The sequence below is a fragment of the Hyaena hyaena genome, unplaced genomic scaffold (assembly GCF_003009895.1).
Source record: "Hyaena hyaena isolate Hyena2069 unplaced genomic scaffold, ASM300989v1 scaffold_313, whole genome shotgun sequence".
NCBI lineage: Eukaryota > Metazoa > Chordata > Mammalia > Carnivora > Hyaenidae > Hyaena > Hyaena hyaena.
The window spans coordinates 1,229,861-1,242,562 of NW_024080945.1; the positions used below are offsets into that span (position 1 = coordinate 1,229,861).

The 12,702-nt window shown below is 43.1% G+C and overlaps 1 protein-coding gene across 2 annotated transcripts in view; it reads left to right on the forward strand.

Annotated features, from left to right (window-relative positions):
- The window catches only part of NUP153 (nucleoporin 153), a 76,407-nt gene that overhangs the window by 55,393 nt on the left and 8,312 nt on the right, over window positions 1-12,702 (forward strand). For both annotated transcript variants that reach the window (XM_039248581.1, XM_039248582.1), the window contains 3 exons: window positions 418-1,047; window positions 6,529-6,723; window positions 9,331-10,209. In XM_039248581.1, the coding sequence (XP_039104512.1) occupies window positions 418-1,047; window positions 6,529-6,723; window positions 9,331-10,209 (1,704 nt within the window). The remainder of the gene's footprint in view (window positions 1-417; window positions 1,048-6,528; window positions 6,724-9,330; window positions 10,210-12,702) is intronic.

A 12,702-nucleotide genomic window follows, 5' to 3' on the forward strand; every position in this document is an offset into this window, starting at 1 on the left:
ACAAAAAAAAACTGCCGGGGCACCTGGGTGGCTCAGTCAGTTGAACGTCTGACTTCAGCTCAGGTCATGATCTCATGGGTGTGAACCCCGAGTCTGACTCTGTGCTGACAGCTTGGAGCCTGGAGCCTCCTCCAGATTTTGTGTCTCCCTTTCTCTCTGTCCCTCCTCTGCTCATGCTCTGTCACACTCTGTCTCTCAAAAATGAATAAATGTTAAAGAGTTTTTAAAAATATTGCTTAGGTGAAAAACAGCTCTACTTTTAAGTAGCTCATGTTGGAAGTTAGGAAGTCTGCAATAAATGTGTGAATATGTGTTCTCCCAGTAATAGCATTTCAGCTAATGTTCTGATTAGAAAGCTTCTCTCTCTCTCTTCTCTTTTTTTTTTTTTAATCACTGACACTCTTTTCCCTGTTCCAGGTTTCACCTCACCAAAGGCAGACTCTCTTGCTGCTCCGCCTACTACCACAAGCCCGGTAGTTTATACAAGACCAGCAATAAGTAGCTTTTCTTCTGGTGGAGTCGGGTTCGGAGAGAGTTTGAAAGCCGGGCCGTCTGGGCCGTCGCCGTGGCAGTGTGGTACTTGTCTGCTCCAGAACAAAGCTACAGACGACAAGTGCGTAGCCTGTCAGGCAGCAAAGTTGCCAGCAAAAGATCCTGCTAAGCAAACTGGAATTGGAACACCAAGTAAAAGTGACAAGTCAACTCTCTCTACAGCAGGGACGGGTTTTGGAGACAAATTTAAACCAGCAGTCGGGACCTGGGATTGTGACACCTGTTTAGTGCAAAATAAACCCGAGGCGATCAAGTGTGTAGCTTGTGAAACACCGAAACCCGGAACTGGCGTGAAACGAGTCCTGACGCTGCCGGTGGCTGCAGTGAGCGCTGTGACCGTGGCCGCTTCACCTTCCACCTGCACTGTGACCACGGGCGCTGTAGGATTTGCAGATAAATTTAAAAGGCCCCTGGGATCTTGGGAGTGTCCAGTATGCTGTGTTTCTAATAACGGAGAAGACAGTAAATGTGTGTCCTGTGTGTCTGAGAAACCAGGTACGTGTATGGCTGTTTGGGACAATTTTGTTCATTATTTTAGTAGAACATTTGTATTTATTCCCCGCTAAGAACAACCTCAGTATTTTTCATGTTTCAGGATGAGCATTTCCTCCTATATCTTAATTTTTCTAAGGTGTCTGAGGTAGAGTGACTTGCCAGGGCTGGGTCTGCGTGTTCTCTCAGGATAGGTGGTGTGATAACCAGCCCAGTACATACTTGTACCTGTTTTTTATACACTTTTATAAGAAACTTTGCCTTTCATGATCATTTTCACAGTTGACTAATACAGGTGCTGAAAGATCTTAGAAGGGACAGTCTTTCTCCCCTTGTTTTCCAGAACAAAATATCTCTTCATCTCTTTTTCTCGAAGTAGAAGTGAGGGTGGCAGATGGTCATTTCCAGAGAAGGTTTCACTCGGGAGTAGACAGTCTTTTCGAAAAAGCTGTGATTGAATATTAATGGTGAGACCTATACCTGTACGCTAGCTGCCAGAGATATTGCAAGACGGTTAGTTACTGAATCATTAATGAAAACATTCTAACTTGGCAGCAAGAAGAATGGAGTTAGGTTTGAGTTTTTCCTGTTTTTCTGTTCAAATTTGAAAAAGTTACTGAAGATTCACATCTGGAAATTACTCTTTACTATTTTTGTAATAATCTCGTATAATTATTTGGTACAGATGTGCAGTAACATGGGTACTAAATAAAAACCGTTATGAATATATAACCTGGGAATTATACTTCCTTTTTTATTGCATTATTCATTGATGTGTAGTTTTGTGTCTGCTGTGGAAAGCTCTGAATTTGTTAGCCTATGCTCTGTGTCTGAACACAAGAGGTGAGCCGTGTCTCTAATTCTCACTGGACATCTCCACAGGAATAAGCTTTCAGAACCTTCGTTCTGAAATAACTTTCTCCTCCCGTCTGGCATACCCCTTCCTCCTCTTAAAAAAATAAAAACAAGCCTTTGATCATCTAAGAAACCAAAATTAATTGAGTTGATTGGGAGAATAAAACTGAGTTAGGAAGCGTATTGTTACTCACATGTAAAGAAACCTCGTGTATATTTTAAATAAGCCTGACGTCCTGTAAATGGTGAGCCGTCATTTTAAGCAGAGGAGTGATGTAGTTAAATGTGTATTTTTGACGCATTGCCTGGTGGTTTTTTGGAGGCTAGATTTGCAGGCCCCGAAATTTGGAGACCAGAGGACAGGTGGGGAGGTTGTGGCAGTAATGCCTACAGGCACAGATCGTGGTGCTGTGCGCTAGCGGCGTCAGCCCAGGGTATAGAGCGAGGTGTAGTTGAAGATGTGCTGGTTTGAAGCTGTGCAGCTCACACGTACACATGAGGACTTGATGTACTATTGTGGATACTCGGGGCTCGAAATACAAATTTGGGAATCATTAGGCTGCAGTTTTGAAATAAGCCATGGGAGCAGAGGCGACATAAAGTGAGGGAGTGGAGGGCATTTCTGAGAAGATGGCCCAAACCTGCACTCCGCCAGCTTAAGGGAGTGGCAGGAACAAAACTTTAGAACAAGTAATTTTAAAGGAGGAATCAGTGAGGAAAACCAGAAACTCCTTGGCACCTTTTGGGTTGCGGGGAACAAGAGCAGAGGTCTCCGTAAGAAGGCTGTTCAGACAAGGGGTGAGGGCCGCTTGCACAGAGTGGCGGTCGTGGGCTCAGGAGAAGAGGATGAAATAAACAAATACGTGAGGGAGGAGGAGCTCTTAGCCCCGCCAACCAGGTAGATAGTGGCCCTGTGGCTGAGCAGGGGACCGCAGGTACAGGTGAGGAAGCTGTCAGAGCGGGTGACACTTGAGAGGAGGACAGCGGCCCAAAGATGGAACCTCAGAGAGAGGTTTTATTGGCAGGGGAAGAGCATGACGGTAGAAGAGAGGCCAGGTGGCTGGGAGTGCGGCGGTTGGAAAATATGGGGACAGGAGGCGGGGGGGCTGCCGGAACGGACAGCTCCATTCCTAACACGTGTGCTCGATGGCTCTCTGGAGCTGTGCTTCCCGTGTGCCCCGCGCTCCCCACAAGCTTGTGCTTCTGCCTCAAGATGTCAGTGTCACTTCTGTGAATCTGTTCTTCTCCTGCCCCTTAGTCCTCTCTTCCTTCTTCATTTATCACTTTCCTTTCTGGTGATGGTGATGGTGATGGTGTGTGTGTGTGTGTTTACTTGCCCTTTCTTAGACCGTTAGCACTTTTAGGTGAGCAGCATTTCAGTTGTGTTTATGTCCTTAGAACCTTAATAAATGTCTATCAATGCCATGGACGCGGTAGGTGGTGTTGAATTGAAATGCTCTGGTGATGGTATTAGTGTGTGTGTGTGTGTGTGCGTTAGCACTTTTAGGTGAGCAGCATTTCAGTTGTGTTTATGTCCTTAGAACCTTAATAAATGTCTATCAATGCCATGGACGCGGTAGGTGGTGTTGAATTGAAATGCTCTGGTGATGGTATTAGTGTGTGTGTGTGTGTGTGTGTGTGTGTGTGTGTGTGTGTGTTGCCCTTTCTTAGACTGTTAGCACTTTTAGGTGAGCAGCATTTCAGTTGTGTTTATGTCCTTAGAACCTTAATAAATGTCTGTCAATGCCATGGACGCGGTAGGTGGTGTTGAATTAAAATGCAAAGTGGATGATAGAACACTTCTGTGCAAAAATGATCATTTCAAAGGCAGAGACCTGTGCTTTGAAATCTTAATACGGTCTGTGGCTATGTCTTTTATGTGTTAGGATTTTTTTATGTGTAGATATAAATTGCCTACAATTTATATCTTATATATATATTTAAAAAATTTTTTAATGTTTATTTTTGAGAGAGCACATGAGTAAGGGGAAGGGCAGAGAGGGAGGGAGATATTGTGAGATCATGACCTGAGTCGAAGTCAGATGTTTAACTGGCTGAGTCACACAGGTGCCCCTATATCTTACATTTTATTTTTTTTTAATTTTTTTTGTTTTATTTTATTTTTATTTTTTTTCAAATAGTTTATTGTCAAGTTGATTTCCATATAACACCCAGTGCTTATCCCCTCAAGTGCCCTCCTCCATGCCCATCACCCCCCTTCCCCTCCCCACCCCCATCAGTCCTCAGTTTGTTCTCAGCATTCAAGAGTCTCTCATGGTTTGCCTCTCTCTGTCTCCCCCACAATTTCCCCCCTTCTTCTCCCCCATGGTTCTCTGTTAAGTTCCTCCTAATCCTCCTATACGTGCAAACATATGGTAGCTGTCCTTCTCTGCCTGACTTATTTCACTCAGCATAACACCCTCAAGGTCCATCCATGTTGCTACACATGGCCAGATTTCATTGTTTCTCATTGCCATGTAGTATTCCATCGTATAGATAAACCACATCTTCTTGATCCATTCGTCCCTTGATGGACACTTAGGCTCTTTCCATGTTTTGGCTATTGTTGAGAGTGCTGCTATGAACATCGGGGTTGAACATTGGAGTCCGTGTGTTTCTATGGATCAGCACTCCTGTATCCCTAGGGTAAATTCCTAGCAGTGCTATTGCTGGGTCATAGGGGAGTTCTATTGTTAATTTTTTGAGGAATGTGCACAGTTTTCCAGAGGGGCTGCACCAGTTTACATTCCCACCAACAGTGTAGGAGGGTGCCCATTTCTCCACACCCTCGCCAGCATCTAGAGTCCTCTGATTTGCTCATTTTAGGTACTCTGACTGGCATGAGGTGGTATCTCAGGGTGGTTTTGATCTGCATTTTCCTGATGAGGAGGGATGCTGAGCATCGTTTCATGTGTCAGTTGGCCATCTGGATGTCCTCTTTGGAGAAGTGTCTGTTCATATCTTCTGCCCATTTCTTCACTGGGTTGTTTGTTTTTTTGGTGTGGAGTTTGGTGAGTTCCTTATAGATTTTGTATACTAACCTTTTATCTGATATGTCATTTGCAACTATCTTTTCCCATTCCGTCGGTTGCCTATTTATTCGTTTTATGGATTGTTTCCTTTGCTGTGCAGAAGCTGTTAATCTTAGTGAGGTCCCAATAGTTTATTTTTGCTCTTGGTTCTCTTGCTTTTGGGGATGTGTCAAGTAAGAAATGGCTGCGGTGGAGGTCAAGAAGGTTGTTTCCTGTTTTCTCTTCTAGGGTTTTGATGGTTTCCTGTCTCACGTTCAGGTCCTTTATCCATTTTGAGTTTATTTTTGTGCATGGTGTGAGAAAGTGGTACAGTTTCATTCTTCTGCATGTTGCTGTCCAGTTCTCCCAGCACCATCTGTTAAAGAGGCTGTCTTTTTTCCATTGGATATTCTTTCCTGCTTTGTCAAAGATTAGTTGGCTGTATACCTTTGGGTCCAGCTCTGAGTTCACAATTCTATTCCATTGGTCTTTGTGTCTATTTTTGTGCCAGTACCATACTGTCTTGATGATGACAGCTTTGTAGTAGAGGCTAAAGTCTGGGATGGTTATACCTCCTGTTTTGGTTTTATTCTTCAATATTACTTTGGCTCTTCGGGGTCTTTTGTGGTTCCATACAAGTTTTAGGATAGTTTGTTCTAGTTTTGAGAAGTATGCTGGTGCAATCTTGATTGGGATTGCATTGAATGTGTTGGTTGCTTTGGGTAGTAACGACATTTTAACTATATTCTTCCAATCCATGAGCATGGAATGTTTTTCCATTTCTTTGTGTCTTCTTCAATTTCCTTCATAAGTTTTCTATAGTTTTCATCTTACAGATCTCTTGTATCCTTGGTTAGGTTTATTCCTAGGTATTTTATGGTTTTTTGTGCAATTGTGAATGGGATCAGTTTCTTGATTTCTCTTTCTGTTCCTTCATTGTTGGTGTATAAAAATGCAACCGATTTCTGTATGTTGATTTTGTACCCTGCAATTTTGCTGAATTCTTGGATCAGTTCTAGTAGGCTTCTGGTGGAGTCTGTGTTTGACAAATATTCTTAGGAACATTTTATTATTTTGATTTCTTTAAAAAATTTTTTACTGTTTATTTTTGAGAGAGAAAAGTATGTGTGTGTATAAGTGGGGGAGGAGCAGAGAGAGAGAGAGACACACACACAGAATCTGAAATAGGGTCCAGGCTCTTAGTTGTCAGCACAGAGCCTGATGTGGGGCTCGAAACCCACAAACCATGAGATCAGCCGAAGTCATATGCTTAATCGCATGATCCACCCAGGTGCTCCAAGGACATTGTAGTTTTTTAGACCCTGATTTGTGGGCATGATAACTTTTTTTTGAGCCATGATTATTTAGACCTTAGGTTAAGAAGAGAGCTTGTCACTAGGCCAAGTGAGTGTAAGCTGTTTGTTTATAAGATTAAAAAAAATCAGCTCTCTACTGTTTTTAACAATGTAAAGTTTATATTTCTGGCATTTTATCTGTATTCATAGGGAACACTAATTGAACATTTAGACTTAGTGGTGTCTTAAGATATTGACATAACGTGGATTGGAATGTTATGTGTTTCCTCACTGTTTTTTGTTTTTTGTTTTTTGTTTTTTAGGAAGTTCAGTACCTGCTTCAAGTAGCAGCACCGTCCCTGCCTCTCTGTCTTCTGCAAGCTGCCTGGGGTTAGACAAGTTCAAGAAACCGGAGGGAAGCTGGGACTGTGAAGTGTGCCTAGTGCAAAATAAAGCCGACTCTACCAAATGCATAGCATGCGAAAGTGCAAAGCCAGGCACAAAGTCTGAGTTCAAAGGTAAGGCCTGGGTGAAGGCCTCCTTGTAAGGCCATTTTAAAGTGAAATATTTGCAGACAGCTTTAGTTTTAAAATTGTTCCTTCTCTGAAAATGCATGTAAGATGAGGTATTGTTCTGGACACTGTGAGCTCACATCTGTCTCCCAAGTTAGTGTAAATTTGGAAGATTAACTGGTCAGCAGTGAGGTATCTTCTCTGCAGCTGAGTGAGGAACTCTCTCTCTTGTTTGTGTAGGTGAGTCTGAGAGAGTTTCAGTTACTTGTTTTTCACTGTTAACAACCTGTTGGCATCGAGATGAATTTCCTGACTCTTATCTGGGAATTTACATCCCTAGAGCCTTATTGTAAGTACTCGACATAGGATTGGTTTCCCAGGGTATGTCCCAGAAAAAGAACTCTCTCCATATTTCTGTAAATATAAAAAGAGGAAGAAAATAATTTATGCTAAGACTGTTTCTTGGCTCAAGTCTTCCTAGTCATTAATGATTTCATACTTCATATGAGGTACATTTCAGTCAAAATTTTGATAAAAGCTGGAAGAGAGAAGAGATTTTAGATCTGAAGGAACAGTCAGGGAGAAGTGAGAAAGACTTTAATCGATAAGGGAACACGCTTTGAAGGTGAGACTGTGAAGTCATTAGAAAAGAAGGCCAAGCTTTATCTGCTCGTAACTATGCCTTGGCCTAGTGGCTTTCAAACTTTAACCAGTCATTAACCTTTTACATTGTGATCTGTCACATGCACAGGGTGTTTTTATGATTGAAAGAAAAGTTTTACAAACCAATTTTTATTACCCTTTAGTAGGTTTAAGTTACCCCATTTCTCTCCTTTTTCACTTAGAAGGAAAATATTGGTTGTAACCCAAAAATTAGTTGTTTGGCAGTGAGTCACAACTGGTTTGAAAAACGCTGCCATTTGGGTGTTTTAGAAGATCGCTACTTTCCAGTCCACTTGAGGTCATTATGTGGCTGTAACCTCCTGGTGCTTTGCCATGTTCTCTCCCTAGTGCACAGTAATCAGCTTACCTTTCAATCTGTCCCTCTGAGGCAGAGGTGATAATGAGTTAATTGTTGTCTTTGGCACCTTCATTTTTAACTTTCTGTCTAAGGAAGTATCACTTACGGTATTTAGAGACCATGTAGATAGGCCACTTGGTTCTGAGAGTCTGGTAATTTTCAGTTAAATTTCTTAGCAAAACAAAGGAATGTGTCATTAAAGAGGGATCTGCAGATCTGAGGTCTTGTGAAGTTTGGCTTTCATTTGTCTTATTTATACGTGGGTAAGCAGAATAATGGATAAATATCTTGGCACACGAATCATTCTTGTTTCGAGCTTATCAGTCAAGTACTTCATTTCTAGTTTACTCAGCTACAGAAAAGCGTTATGAAACCAAGACTTTGATCTTGTCAACATAGCGTGAGCTTCTGCTCGCGCAGTTCTCCTGGTTCTTTGATGCTGAAGTCTTTTTTAAAATTTTGATTAATAACGCATTTATCCGCAAGATTTCAAACTCCAGTAATGACAGGATTCACAGTGAGAAGTTTATCTTTTGTCCCCATTCATTCCTTTTCCATCCTTCCACCCCCCACGAAAGCTAATAACTGTGGTTACATTCTTACAACTTAACAGAGTTTGTTTATGCACATGATAAGCAAATGTGCCCTTATTCTACATATTTTTATCTCCCTCTATTTTAGAAAATGGAGATTATACTGCCTTTCTGTCCCCTTGATTTTATCACAGATTAGTTTGGACACACTTTGGTCTTCATTCTTCATTTACAGCTGCTGGGATTGCATATGGCACTTTATGTGTCTGAGTTTCTTTAAAATAAAGGCTTAGGGTGTGAGGGCAATCTGGCTGTGACCTCTGTCACTCCAGTGATCTCCAGGGTTGATTTAGCCTGTGTGGCTGGCTAGACAGGTGTCCCCTTCCCTCACTGCCCCATGTGCATTCCCTCCTGAAGCCGTGCCCTGGGCCCAGGAGGATTACCTTCCGTGACAGAAGAGGAGTGTTGTCCGGGCAGAGGCACACCAGTAGCCGCGCTCCCCTCCCAGAGCCTCCAGACAAGCTGTCCAGGAGAGCTCCCTGCAGATGGAGGGGAGTCAGGCTTCCAAGACTCCAGGCACGTCCAGGTGGGGTGCTGCGTGTGGCTGTTGGCCTTTCTTAAAGAAGTAAATAAATAAAATTTAAAAACAAACAAACAAACAAAAAAACACTTAGCCATAGAACTGCTGGGTCAGAGGATACATCGTTTGGAAATTTTGGTAAACATTGACAGTTGCCTTCCACAAATTTCGTGCTGTTACACATCTACCTGTGGTGTATAAAGTGTCTGTTCTTCCTTGACTCATCGCCATTACTGTTTTATCAAATTTATATGATTTCTGCCAGTGTCACAAATGGTAAGTGACATGTCAGGATAGTTGTGGGGACTGAGGCGTGATTCTCATGCTGAACACTGGGTAGCTGGTTTATGTTTTTCTTCACACTCCTCACAGTAGGCCTTTTCGAAGTTATCCCTGTGTCTCTTTGTTTTTCAGGGGCACGTTTTTGAGAGGATAACGTTAATTCATTGTCTTTGTGTGCTGTCTTTTATATTTTGAAGGCTTTGGCACATCTTCCTCGTCTCCGAACCCACCAGCCTCATCCTTCAAATTTGGTCTCCCATCATCGTCTTCCGGGCCTTCTCAGACTTTAACAAGCACTGGGGATTTTAAATTTGGAGAGCAGGGAGGCTTCAAAATAGGCGTGTCTTCAGATTCCGAGTCTCCAAACTCCATGAGTGAAGGCTTTAAATTTTCAAAACCAATAGGAGATTTTAAGTTTGGAGTTTCGTCTGACTCTAAGCCCGAAGAAGCTAAAAAGGACAACAAGAACGATAATGGTTTTAAGTTCGGACTCTCTTCAGGTTTAAGCAGTACAGCGTCATTAGCTCCGTTTCAGTTTGGGGTGTCTAATCTTGGGCAGCAGGAGAAGAAAGAGGAGCTCCCTAAATCTTCATCCACGGGCTTTAGCTTCGGGGCAGGTGTCACTAACCCGGCCCCGGCCGCTGCCGCCGCCGTGACCGCCGAGAACAAGAGCGGCTTCAGCTTTGGAGCTGTAGGAGCCAAGAGCCTGACGGTGGCTCCGCTCACGGGGAAGACACCGGAAGCAAACAAGGAAGACACGCCCGCCGCCAAGGGAGGGTTCGTTTTCGGCAGCACGGAGCCTGCCCCTCTTCCATCTGCCTCGTTCATTTTGGGAAGGACAGAAGAGAAACAGCAAGAGCCCGTCACTTCTACTTCTCTCGTGTTTGGGAAGAAAGCGGACAACGAGGAGTCAAAGTGTCAACCGGTATTTTCCTTTGGGAATTCAGAGCAAACCAAAGATGAGAGTTCAGCCAAGGCCACCTTTAGCTTCAGTGTGGCAAAGCCAGCTGAGAAGGAATCAGAACAGCCGACAAAGGCCCCTTTCGCGTTTGGAACTCAAACCAATACTACGGCTGGTAAGTATTAAACACTCTTACAAATGGCATCTCTGATATCTGGACAAATGCAGCAAGCAGGTCGGGGAGTGGTTGACCCTGAACATAGTGGAGAGAGACCAGTCACGACTCTCTGGGAAGCAGCCTAGGGTTTTCAGCGCTAACTGCTCCAGACCCTTACGATGTGGTGATGTTACCTACAGATCTGATTCTGAGAAATACACGGCTGATGGAGAGGCCACGGTATCTCACGTTTGTCCATGTTTCTCCCTTCTGTTTGAGCTTTGGCTGTTCAGGAAAATGGGCCTTCTTTTGTAGGCTCATGAAGTATCTTCTTCCTAAATCTTCCTGTGCAGGACTTCGTTCACAAATAGAGTTAACCAGTCATCATCAGGTGTCCAAGGAGCATAGACAACAAATCTAGTTAATTTCTGAAACATAGAGGGGACTATGAAAACTAAAATCCTGAAGCGAAAATGAAATAGCATTTTTTTAAAACTTAAAAACCAGGCGTGGCGAAATATAATCATCGCATGGGCTGAGCAGCGCAGGGAACATAGACGCTGGCTTGGTGAGGTGGCATTTCCCGGAGCCCATGCAGAGGTGGAGATGGACGACGTCGACCGGGCTCCCAATCCATTGCAAGAAGAGGAAAGGGCAGAGCAGTGACGCAAGAGTGTTTCCTCCGTGTGAAACAAGACTCCAGCCTTAGAAATGGAAATGGCCCACTCACTGGCACCAAAGCCAAAACCCTGAATGCTCTCTAAGAGAGGAAAGCTGTTTGCCACAAATAAACAAGTATCAGATTAGCGTCACACTTCTAATTTGTAACATCACGTCCTTAAAACAGAGGACCATTGTCCTCAAAGTGAAAATAGTCTTTTTAGTTTTGAGAGAGAACACGAGCTAGTGTGAGCACAAGCAGGGGAGGGGCAGAGAGAGAATCATAAGCAGGCTCCATGCCCACTGCAGAGCTTGATATGGGGCTTGATCTCACAGCCGTAAGCCCATGACCTGAGCTGAAATCAATAGTTGGTGGTTCAGTCAGTTAAGCGTTGGACTTTGGCTCAGGTCATGATCTCACGGTTCATGGGTTTGAGCCCTGTGAGCCCTGTCTGTGCAGACAGCTCAGAGCCTGGAGCCTGCTTCAGATTCTGTGTCTCTCTCTCTTTCTGCCCCTCCCCTGCTCATGCTCTGTCTTTCTCTGTCTCTCAACAATAAATAAATGTTAAAAAAAAAAAAAAAACAAACAGAAAAGAAACTGGTCTTGATCTTACAATTTTATATCCAGCCAAATTTGGTCAGATGTAAGGGCAAAATAGAGATATTTTCAGACAAGCAAAAAAAAAAAACACCCATGAACACTTCTGAATAATACTCTGGGAACAAAATGAAAAATTAACCTGGGGCAGAGGGCAGGGGGAGAGAATGGAATTCAGTGAGTAGCTGTGAGCAGTTTTTGTCTATTTTCTGTTTGGAAATTCAAAACACTCTCCAAAAAAGAAAAACTAAATTATATACGATTTGGAAAGGAATAAAAATAAGACCAGGTCTAATCGGATATAATTATGGTGTTACTATACTCTTTCCATTGAAATAGACACTCTTAACCTCTCATTAACCCATTTGAAAGTGAACCAGGGTTCCAGTGTCTGTAAATCATACTAATGCCCATTTCATATTATGACCAGCCTGGTCTAGTAGACAGTCCTGAAAAAAATGTCTTCAGTAAAGTGGGTGGTTTCAGGATCATCATGTAAAAACCAGGAGCTTTTCTCTAAATCAGCAATAAATAGTTGGACAAATGTCATTCATATTTTCTAACATCTCTAATTTGTGTTTTATAACAGCAACAGGACTTGTAACTGCTAAATAATGAAAGAACAGAAAGACCTATTTATGAATACCTGTTTCTGAGTGAGAATAGTCTCCCTCCCAACCCCCCCAATATAATTTCAGGTTTTTTTGTGTTTAGTTGAAGTGTAGTGGACACACAGCGTTACTTTACTTCCGAGTGTAGACAGCGTGATGCCCCAGCTGTGTGTGTGTGTTGTGCTCACCGCAGTGTAACTGCCATCTGTCACCACACCACACCACGGTTATGGTGCCGTAGACCATCTTCCCAGTGTGGTACCTTTTAGCCCTTTGACTTACTGCTTCCATACCTGAAAGTCTTAATTCAGTGTATAGAGGAATTTTTGTGGAGCGTAACAAGCTAATCTAATTTTAAAATTCACGTGGAAGAGGGGCGCCTGGGTGGCTTAGTCGGTTAAGCGTCCGACTTTCGCTTAGGTCATGATCTCGCGGTTCGTGGGTTCGAGCCCCGCGTCAGGCTCTGTGCTGACTGCCAGCTCAGAGCCTGGAGCCTGTTTCAGAGTCTGTGACTCCCTCTCTCTCTGACCCTCCCCTGCTCATGCTCTCTCTCTCTCCTAGAAATAAATAAAACATTAAAAAAAAAATTTTTTTTTAAATAAAATTCACGTGGAAGGGAAAATACACAAGAAATTTGGGGGG